The sequence below is a fragment of the Mastomys coucha genome, unplaced genomic scaffold, assembly GCF_008632895.1.
Source record: "Mastomys coucha isolate ucsf_1 unplaced genomic scaffold, UCSF_Mcou_1 pScaffold23, whole genome shotgun sequence".
NCBI lineage: Eukaryota > Metazoa > Chordata > Mammalia > Rodentia > Muridae > Mastomys > Mastomys coucha.
In genome coordinates, this window is record NW_022196906.1 from 4,323,578 (window position 1) to 4,335,276 (window position 11,699).

The window sequence follows — 11,699 nt, forward strand, 5'->3', positions numbered from 1 at the left end:
CCCATTCTTTATTCACAGGTTGTGACCCTCCTCGTTCCCCCAAATAACGTGACCTGCAGGCCAGATCAAGGTGGTGGAAATCCTCTCAACTTTTGACTATGTACTCATCCATTGCTATGATTTTAGATGTGCGCATTCATTCCTGATAGATTTTCTTCTTGTTTTTGGAGATTTTTTTGTTTACATTTTAGCTGTTTTTTCTTTGTTTGGTTGGTTGGTTTTGTTTTGTCTGTGCTCAGGTGCTCATGTTTGAACCAGATGGTGTTTTAGCCACCATGTTATCTCTCTGGCCCAGGTAGACAATAGTTAAGTGAAAAAATTGTGTGCATATTTTTTTTTAATTTATTGACTAAGTCAACCTTGTCCTATATGATGAATTTATCACCAGATTTTATAAAATTTGAAAAAAATTAAAAATTGAGGAGTCTTCTATGTAGAATATTCTATATCATCAGTATGGTGCTATTGTCTTACTGAGATCCTGTCTGTATTGCTCTTGACAGATCACATATTGAGAATTAAAGGACAGTGCTATATTTATAGACTATTTTGGAGGTTAATATTTCATTGAACTCCAAACTGAATTAGAAGGATTTTTTTTCTTTTTACTCAAAATTAGTTATGAACAAGAAAGGGAAAAAGGGAGCAAATAATTTTGAATAGAATTATATAATATTAGAATAATATTCTAATGGAAACAAGATTTAGTATTGATGACATTAAAACTTCTGAAATAAGGGAATGGTGAAACTGAGAAAACAAGTCATGCCAAATTTTTTTTGTGTTACTCAACAAGAACTGCTGTAGCATCTTTGGTGCACAGTGATTTAAAAAAAAAGTGATAAAGCCATGTGGTAGACTTTACTTTTATTATCAGAGTTCAAAATAAATAATTGTAGAGTCATAGATTGAAGTAGCAGATGCTAATATGTGATCTCAGTAAATATTCTTATACGCTCCAACCTATGGAAACTAATGTTGTTTGCTGTTGTGGTGAGGTGGGGTGGAGGTGACTGATACCTCCTCTGACAAGGCGCTACATCTTAACAAATGAGGGAAGGATAGATCCTACCCATTGTGGCCTTTAGAAATGCCAACTTTCCATGTCAGCTGCCTAGAATTTTGGTTAGTGGTTATTTCATGTCCTATCCCATTTAAACACTTTATAGTGGATGGGACAAAGCTGGTATGAAGCAAATATGTAGCAGTCAAGAGGTCGTTGAAGAGAACAGAAGCTTGTGGCCAGAATGAGCCAGAACTGAGTGCCTTGAACTGGGTCAGCTACAGATGATCAGTGTGCTGATTGGTGGTGCAGTCCCCCAGTATTTCCTCATGTTGGTTTGATTTATGAGGCTGCAGAAGAAGCCTTGGGTCTCTCCTAATGCCCTGCAGTCCTCAACAGTGTGTCTAAGAAGTCCATTGACTTTTGTTCTAGTTGCACTTCTCAGAAATGGAATGATCCAATCATATAATCATTCTGTTCTGAAACTTTGACTCCTCAGGAAAGTCATTCCCCAAAAATAAAGTAAGAGCAGAGGCATCTGCATAGTGAAAGCTTTTGTCTGAGGCAAACCTTCTAGGCACTGCAGGGTTTTATATTCTGGCTTCATTTTATTCATCTACAACTGTGAAAAACCTATGGATATAAATTAGACATGTTTATGATTCTTAAGCTTGGAAAATGGGTTATTAAAATCACTAATCCCAGTACCACACCTAGCTAAGGAGGCATGGCAATCTGTAGCTGTGGGACCAGAAGGACTAGTAGGTTGATTAAGTTTCAGAGGAAGGGCACGTACTAAAGAATATATAGGCAGCACAACCTTTACTTAGTGGGAAAAATTAAAGTAAAACCAAAGATACACAATTGGGTTCATAGGAAAATGTGGATCTAGGAGGAGCAGGGAGAGGGAGTTAATATGAGCAAAACATGTTGTATGATATTGTCAAAGAACTACTTTTAAAAATGAGAGAAAAAAATAAAGTAAAATCCTTTCCAGTTTTCTGACATTCTGGTTTAACTGGTAATGGAATGGTTCCCTTGGAAGAGTATGGTTCCCTTATTGTTTACAGGTCAATGCACACATTGATGCCCAAAGAACAGAATGTAATACTTAGCCCAAGTACAGTTATCCACTAGTCCTTGCCCAACACAGATGCAGTTTCCTTACTCCCATCTTGATTGTATATCCTGTTCTAATCCTGACCTATATAAGCTTGAGATCATGTAGAGCAGACAACATGTTCCATTAAGTAACATGAACTTGTATGGATGTTATGAGAATCAATAACATTTGTACAGCTTAGTGATTGGTAAAAAATAGTTAATTTTCTTGTTTATCTCTACAAGAAAAAAAGCTCATATTAATCTTTGTCTGGTTTCCAACAACATTTGACTATGATAAAAATTAGCAATTAATTTTCTTTCAATTCTCAAATAACATCTCAGTAAACGACAGAGGCAGGCCTCCAATGTATAACTCTCCAGCCCCAGCTCCTGAGTGCTAGCGTTATATGTATGTGCCCCCATGCCTAGTCATAAGTGGTTTTTTTAATGTCATATTTTTCTTGAGTTACTTAATGATCTATACAATTTGTATCTTTTCTAAAGACTGGGATCAATGATTTTATTTTTATTTCTCTCATGTCTAGGCAATATTTGGAAACATTAGGCAGGCAAAGAATACAGTAAGGATGTACTTTGTAAAGCAGAGTCAATATACTATCTATGGTTTGGAAGACTAGAGCCTTTTAAACTTGTGACTCCAATTTAAAGTTCACTTACACAGCTTGGAAAAGTGTGACTCTTCAGAGAGAGAGAGAGAGAGGGAGAGAGAGAGAGAGAGAGAGAGAGAGAGAGAGAGAGAGAGAGAGAGAGAGAGAGAGAATATGAGGGCAGACAAAGTCTATATCCTGCCTTCCTATGTTTTTGCTTTCTGTGCTTGATGGCACCAAAGAAATCGGTAGAGGAAGGATTACCAAGCCAAGTGCCCACTCTGCGTTGGCCATGCTTTCAGTTTCAACTTAGGAAGTCACATTACAGAGTCCACAATGGATATGGGAGCTCTTTAGCCAACTATCCTGATGGCAACCCTGTAACGATTTCTTTTCTCCAAATTGTAGCTGGCAAATCACAGTCTAGAAGATTATGGGCTGCCATGCTTGTCAGTGTTATAGTTACTTATGACTTAGGAGACTGACATTTTATATGGTCCCTAATGAGGTAGTTTAGATTTTTAAGTGTCCAGGAAAGTATGTGACTCCTACACTTGTCAATGGAGACTAAAACTCTGGAATCATATGACAATGACAGGTGCTCTTTGAACAGCCTGAGAGTAGGGATTTCTGGAAACTGCACACTAATGGGAACAATGTCTCAGTAACTGTCAATATTTTTATTTGACAGGGACATGGCTATTTGTAGACAATCCTTTTGATGCCTGTTTCTTCCCTTAACTTATACTCGGTCAGTCTGAATTGGATATAAATTCACAACTATTCAATCACTGCTCTACTCTGATGGAAGATAATCTTTCTCAAAACCAAATCAGAGCCACATGGTTCTCACCCACATTCAGTGAACAACTAAAATTTGTAGATCTTAGAAGCAACACTTGAGAAAATGCTGCTGCTTCTTTGTCTTTAAGTTACTCATCTAGCACTGACCTCTTGTCTACTGCAAACCCTCGCTGTGCTGTCTACAACACTGGTTCTTTCCTCTCTGCTACTATGACATGCTAGAACCCATTTTGCCTTTCTGCTCTGTCTTGCCTTGTTTGGTCTTTGAAATGATGCAGGTTTTATAGGCATCTAGTAAAATCCTGCCCACTTAACAGCTTTTCAAATAGTGACTTTCTCTGCTTCATGCTTATATCCAGGTGTTATAACAGATCTGTTCTCACCTCATTGTACTTGTGGTCTTTTGAGAGTAGAGGACTATATTTTCACTCTAGGTCCCCAACATCACTTAGCTTACAATATTGAGTCTTTTAAAAAAGAATATATTCACTTATTTTTCCTATTCAATATATAATCATGTCACTTGCCCAAAAAGATTGGGTAGAATCAAATGAAACATATATGGATAGATTGCTTGGCCCTTCTATGATGGGTTTGATCGGAGACTCACTCCAAACAAGCCAGTTTGCCAGGTTTGTAAAACAAGTCTTCAGGAAAGAAGGCTAGCAAACAGAAGCATTTCATTGGTGTCAGGTCAATTCTGCTACTTTTATGGACGTGACACAATCCCATCTTTTTTCTATTTGCTTCTTTGAAATGCAATCCCAAGGCCATTGTCTTTGTAAAATATTGCAATGTACAATATATGCAGATGTTTTACAAAAGCCCTACACAGGGATTTATGTACTTGTACCTACAAACCAATACAAAAATTTATAGAACTCATAAATTAACTAGTTGGAGAGTTAGGACCATTGTTATAATCTGTTGAGATGCTGAATATTAGTTATGGATATTTCCTGACTCTTCACTCTGGAGATTTGGTTAACTCATTTTACCCTATGATATATGAAGTAGTGATACACTAAAAGACTCTGCCTTTCTTTTCTAACTCACTGGCCTCAGCCCTGCCCTTATGTCACCATTGGCAGCATCAGCAGTTCTAGTCCAGCTAGAGACAACCAGATCATCAGACAAGGATTTTCTCGGTGCTGTCCCTGGAACCATTGGCTTTCTGACCCCTACAAATCCCCAGGGTTCCAGCTCCATACTGCCCCTGTGTCATGGCTTCAGAGTTCAGAACAGATCTTAACTAACCATACTTTTCTTCCTGTACCCTTGAATTTCAGTCTCCCTTCTGATGCTTGGTAGGAGCAACAATTCACAGGGCTTCTTCCTGCTAACAGCCCCATATCTTACTCTAGAACATTGTGAGCATCCAGATATGAATATGAGGAGCAGCAAGGTTAGAAGGAACCTCATCCTATTCTCTCTCTCTCTCTCATTTTTTCCTAGCCACACAGTGGTGTTCTCTCCAGCCTATTTTCTTGATACCAGCCAGGGTTTAATATACCTGGTAAGCAATTCTTTTTAGACTTCTCAGATTTACTGTTACAAAATATTTTAAGTATGCACATATTTCTAAAAGTGATTTCAAATGTGCTAAAACCACAAGTCTTATATCGCCTTAAAGCTAGAGGGTTTTTCACTGATAGATTAATTTTAATATGGCTTGTAACTATGAATCAGTTGTTACAGAAAAATGGTTTTTTTACCTCTTCAGAAAAAGATAGCATACTGGGTAGAGTAGCCATTTGTGAAAAAACATCAAAGATATTAATTTATAGAAATGATATCAGCCCAAAATGGTCATACCTAAGAAGCAACAACAACAATTCTTTTATTTTTTAACTTTTCAAAGTCAACCGGCTTCTCTCTTGCTATTTAAAATGTAGGACAAACTTCTATGTAGAAAGTTACTGATGATTTCAGATATATATTTTTACTTTATATATTTTATTGGTCAAAATGAATATTTAAAGCTAATCTTGAGAAGATATACTTTTATCAGTTTATTTTTGTTACATATATAATAATTTTTGGTTCTGCTTAATGATGTGATAAAAAAATCTTATAGAGAAAAATTAAGTCAATGGAAGGAAAGGCCCATAAAACTTTTTTTAAAAAATAAATTTGATACAATCTAAATATTTTATGCACAACTAGTCGATATAACTAGTTACTCATTGAGATGATTAATAATTCAGTTGGCATATTTTGTTTCTTTTAGCTGCAAAGTAAACTTGGATAATTTGGAAGAAAATGTTTAATTTGGGTCATACTGAAAAATGCAATAACATCCATTTCCCCTTTCTATTTGAAAGAATATGATGAAAGTCTAAATTGGAAGGAGCTCAGAAGTTATCTGGTCCAGATTTTCACTTTCTGTTGTGAGAAGGAGGTTAAAGGATGTGCCTGTGGTTGACAAGGGATAGAACTGGACTTCATCCAAAGAATTAATAACTTTTGGTCTAAGACTTCCCTTTTATGATATCACAGAATCATTATGCTAAGTCCAAATACAAAATGAGTTTCACCATTTATATTCTTTATCATTGTAGCTTCCCTATGTTTCTCAAAGTATTTTTAATAAAAATCAAAGCCACCCTTATATCAACAATAACATTTTAGATTACATTCTTAGGAAGTAATGTAGTTGAGTCAAACTTTCCAGTTACTATAGAAAAAAAAATCTGGCCTACATCACTGCCTTCACCATATGGTCTATGGTCTTTTTCCCTCTGGCACTAAGTTGCTCTTTCTCTTGATGAGTCCATGGAGCAGGAGCCTTCTCTCCCTTCTTTATGGAGTTCTGAAAGTGAGGTGGTCTGCGCTATACAGTGCACAAGATTTCTCTCTCCATGTGGTCACTCACCATGCTCATATGTAACATTCAATATCACTAATGTGGAAAGATTGGACAGATAAGACACATTTATGTCTGTGAATGTTTACTGGGAACTAGTGAATATGTACGACTGTGGGTTGTAGATCTAATCTTTAATAGGTGAGAAGCAAATAATGCGCTTGCAGAAGCTCCTATTTCTTAAGGAACAGGCAGACTCACGTGTTTCCTATATTATAGTTACTGTTAAGATTTCTTTAAAGAGGAGAGTAGCTTCTTTATGTAGCAATCTGACTTCTCAAAACAACATGAAAATAGCAATGTCATCCTTAAACTAATGTAGCAAGGGCAAAACAAAAACAAAAACAAACAAAAAAACAAACAAAAACCAGACTCACATAAAAATAAACTGCAGAATTTGGAGTTTGAAATGCTATTTTCAGTTTATAGTATAAAAAAAGTCATTGTTTTAATCATGGGATTTTTCTCTATGTTCTTCATGACCTTTCATAAATGAAACATTTTTACATTTGAGTCAAAGCATGTAAAATTATTACTCAAGAAGCTAAAGTATAAAAACTTACAGCCCTGATGCTTTCAAAATGTCCACCTTCTTTCTCAAAATCAATAGGTTGTCCTTTTAGAGTCCAGTAGAAAGTGACATCCAAACTGGAGTCGTGGATAGCTTTGCAGTTGAGGACAATGCTCTCTCCAACAGTTAACTCTGTTCTTTTAGGAGTAATCTCTATCCTTGTGGGTTCTATTGAGGCAAAAACACATGCATTAATATAATCACCTCTGGACACCTCATATACCCTCAAACTGTAGAGAAAGTTTAAACATGGAACATGCACAGTTGCAACAGATTTAATTTTATATCTTCTATGTCATCAAAACTCAAATACTAGCTAGGGTTTTGTCCTTTTGGTAGCTGCATGTTTTATTATACTTTTCTAAGGGATTTATGATCTTAAACTTTGTATTCTGTTTAGGCTTGAACTTGAGCAAAATTATAAATGATTCTAAAACTAGAGTTAAGGGCTAGACAGGTGGTTAGACAGTGAAGAGCACTTGCTTTTCATTCAGAGGACCAGGTTCAGTTCCAAGAACAGCTCATAACTGTCTACAACAGTGCTCTAGGGGATCTGACATCCTCTTCTTACAGTTATGGGTACCGGACATGCATATTGTACACATACATACATGTGGATAAAACATTTATACATATAAAATAAAATACTTAACAGCTAGAAGCAAAATTTGGCCTGATTGGGAAGGGGACATACACAAGAAAGGAGAAGCTCAAACCTCTCTGATAATTTTTACAGACACTTAAATAAAGGAACCTATACAATTATATATATATATATATATATATATATATATATATATATATATATATATATATATAGGTAGAATGCACAGAGAATTTGCTTTTATAATGTATTACAGCATAAAATGCAAGGACTATCTCCCATACGATTTCAATAAGCTAAAAATAAAAGGTTACCACCTTGGATTTATTTTGTGCTGGACAAAACCCTCTCTGATTGAGGAGGGACAGAAGAGTCACTGTCTGTCTAATTATAAAATATCATTTTGATACTTTGTGGTTTACATATACAAAACTTTTTAAAAGCTGAGTGGTCATAGTTTTAGTTCAGCAACAATATTCTAACTGCTTACTAATGAGAACTGAATTTCAAAAACTGACATTTTAATATTATTTTTATGGTCTTAGAGGACCTTGAACCAATAAAATAGTATCAGCCATGCACTCAAAAATTAAGGTTAAATGAATGTGAGGTGATGTGTCATAAATAAAGTAAGGCTGGGATGGAGACAGGCTTTTGTTTTCTCTCTCCTCTCCTCCTTAGAGTCCTAGTGTGGACAGGGAAACACACAGGCAAGCAGTGGATCAGTGAGCTACATTCTCTTCTATACTCTTTCAATTGTGAGAGGGTACTCTCATAAAAAACACTGCTCCTGACTACCTGTGGGGTCTTTTCATGCCTAACGCCCCTTAGAGCAGTTCTGAGGAAAAATGCAAGTGGACAGCAAGAGTGACACTTTAAGATTAAGTACGATCTCTGAGGTCCTCACTGTCGTTGTGATTTTATATCATGGCTTCATCAGCACAGGTAAACACAATATGTTGCAACTGAAGAACTGTGGAGACAGACTATTTCTGAGTAAGTGAATTTCTCACTTCATTCTCAGTTAAGGAAGAACATTTACCATTGATAAAATGTTTGTAGATCCACCATTACTTTATCAGAAGATGGGAACCTTATCACAGGTGGGAACAGACAAAGACTGGGCTACTGGGTTGGGTACCAGTTGCCACACCACCTCCAGTAGTATCTGTGTGACGAGTTCCACAGACTGAGGTAATTGACCTCAAAGGGGGGAAGCCTCCTGAAACAGATTGTGGAACTCTTTGCCAGAGAAAAATTATTGAGCCATAGTTCTCATGGCAATCTATCTGTTTTGTTTTCTCTTATTCATTTTCTTATTTACATGTTCCTGATAGCCTACGCCAAGATCTTAAATGAGAATAATGGGTAAGAAACCATCCCTTGAGATGAGGTGACTAAAATGACTTTATCCACAGGGAAACCAATGCTTTACTTTTTAAATCATTTACAAAACTATTATGATAGATAAAAAACTTTCCCAACAATAAAATTTCATATGGCTACATTGTGTCATTAGAGGTGGGTTTTTGTATATGGTAAAGAAAGCCTTAATTAGAGAGAATTAAAATAGTTTAAATTTATGTTTTGAAGATTTATAAAAAAAAATGCAGGCATTAGATGTTAAATAATAATTGACCATATGGGGTTGGAGAGTTAGCACAGTGGTTAAGAGCACTGACCATAAAGATTTATTAACCTGCCCTTGGAAATATGCCACTAGCCTTGGACAACTGCCCCCACTGAATACATCCTTACAGAACTGTTATATTTTGACCTATGTTAACAACAATGTTACCTCTTCTGTTTGTGATTGTTTCCTTGGATACAGTTTCTAAGAGATATTTTTTTGTTTTACTGTGCCAAATGATTTTTGTTGGTATTTGTGATTATTTCACTGGATACAGTTTCTAAGAGATGTAATGTTTGGGTTTTAATGTATAAAATCCCCTGCTTGAGAGCTGCAAAATACACTCAGATTCAAACTGCCTCTATGTTTGTATCTGTTTGTCACCACCAAATCCTTACCAACCTGGCCTCGAGAATCCATATTCTAGGGACCCCCATATCTGGCCGGAGTGGTCCATAGCAACCAGTAATGTTTTATATACATGGAGTTTTATAACTAACCAGTTTCAGTGCAAATGCTGGGGTCAAAGATGGGAGCCATTGTTCCAAGCTCTGTTTCCAGTCTTTAAATGATGGAAGTGAAATTTTGTGTTAGTTCCTTGTTTCTAACAAACTTTAAAAGTAAGCCATTCATGCCAATCAATGCAAACACATGTATGTGCACATTGTATTTACTTTACTTTGTTATTATGTTTTCGTGATGATAAGGCTAGGAAGACAAGGCTGTAAAACATACGCATGTTTTGTGTTCTCTTACCTTTGACAGACAGGGAAGCTATAATCTCTGCAGATCCGAAGATGTTCACCCCTTGGCAAATGTACTTTCCCTCATCTGCTTTAGAAGCATTTAGAATCCGCAGGCTTCCGTCTGGAAGAATAGCTATTCTGAAAATTATTAAAAAAAAAAAACAAAACAAAACAAAAAAGGGGGTTTGTTCCCAGTTTAATACAAAGCAACTAAATGGTGAGAAACTTCTGATCAAGTCTAAACTATCTCTCCGGTGAGAGATTATAAGTGCAAGGAAGGATCCCCGTTGAAAATAAGAAGTGGTAGATGTTTGCTATGCTTCACAATTGGGTACAATAGTGACTTAATATCGTCTTTTATTCACAAGCTGAAGAAACTTGCAATTTACTTCTCTCATGATAGTTTTTGACAGTTCATTTTAAAAATGGCAGAGAAAGGTGACCCTGAATTTAGCTATTATAGCTTGATACTCTAATGTCACCTAGTCATATTTTAATACCAAACTTAGGTATTTCACCTTAAACCAAAGATGACCACAAAAATCAAATAGAAAGAGAAACAGGATATAAACACAGAGGAAGTCTCAAATAGACATAAAATCAACTGGATGCAGCTGAGCAGTGGTTGGTAGCTGCTCTAGACCCACACTGGGTAAAAGGAATGGAAACATGGCCTGCTCTCTGGGCTGTTCACACTGCAAACTCCCGTGTAGGAATATGATAGCCAAGTCTGCAACGGGGCTCTTACGTGACCTTTGATAAAAGTGGACCTTTAGTTTTCTATAAGGGTGACAAATTAAGGCATTATTAAAAGTTTTAGAAGTTCAGTGCAAATGAGGTTGACATTTGCAATGACCACATTACCCTCTGTATTTATCATTCTGGAAATTTATGCACTTCAGATTTAATTAGCACTTTGGTCCGTTCATTCCCTGCATGCCTGTGAAATGTAATCCACTATTTTGCCAGCACAGCAACCTGCACAAGCTTCTTGAAGTGAAGAAGCAACCTTTAGGCTTTACGTGGTATGTTGTTAGACTTTAGACCAACTTCTTTAGCAACCAGGAAGTCACAGCCTAGTTGTGAGAATAAGAAACAGTGGCATTAGTGAATCTAAAAACCCTAGAATTAACCCTCAGGTTTCTGACAACCACTTACACCATGGTTCTATCATAACCTTTAACCTGCGAAGACTAAAGAAAAATGCCTTGAACTTGGTTTACTGGGCTACTTCATGTTCTTCTAGGGTGTGTGCTCAGTATGGCTTGTCACCCAGGGCTGACTGCTGTATAGAGCTTTGAACATCATAACAATTGGTAAAAGATTCTAGGCTGTTAAAAGGTAGTGACTAATGGATGTACACATTACCATAGATGAAGATACCAGTTTAAACTATATGGTTTAAACTATAGCTCACTCTTGATTTGTAAGATGAAAGAATGAAGATCAACTTAGAATCAAAACAGATGACATATGGAGAAGTTTGTCTTCTAGTTCATCTAGAGAGACTACATGAGATCCATGGAAAATACAGAGCCTGTAAACACCATGTAATCTGTGGTAGAAGTGATGACTCAACAGATAAAAGCAGTTCTGCACATGAAGTGGACCTGAGTTTAGTTCCTCGCACCTCTACTTGGGAGCTCATAGTTGCCTCCAGGGGAAATGATGCCCTCTTTTTACACGCACAAACACACACACACACACATACATTCAGAGAGAGAGAGAGAGAGAGAGAGAGAGAGAGAGAGAGAGAGAGAGAG

General features: G+C 36.5%; 1 protein-coding gene across 5 annotated transcripts in view; it reads right to left on the reverse strand.

Annotated features, from left to right (window-relative positions):
- The window catches only part of Cntn5 (contactin 5), a 1,204,186-nt gene that overhangs the window by 152,352 nt on the left and 1,040,135 nt on the right, over nucleotides 1-11,699 (reverse strand). For all 5 annotated transcript variants that reach the window (XM_031346014.1, XM_031346011.1, XM_031346010.1 and 2 more), the window contains 2 exons: nucleotides 9,947-10,074; nucleotides 6,949-7,124 (listed from right to left, as the gene is read on the reverse strand). In XM_031346014.1, coding sequence (XP_031201874.1) covers nucleotides 6,949-7,124; nucleotides 9,947-10,074 — 304 coding nt within the window. The remainder of the gene's footprint in view (nucleotides 1-6,948; nucleotides 7,125-9,946; nucleotides 10,075-11,699) is intronic.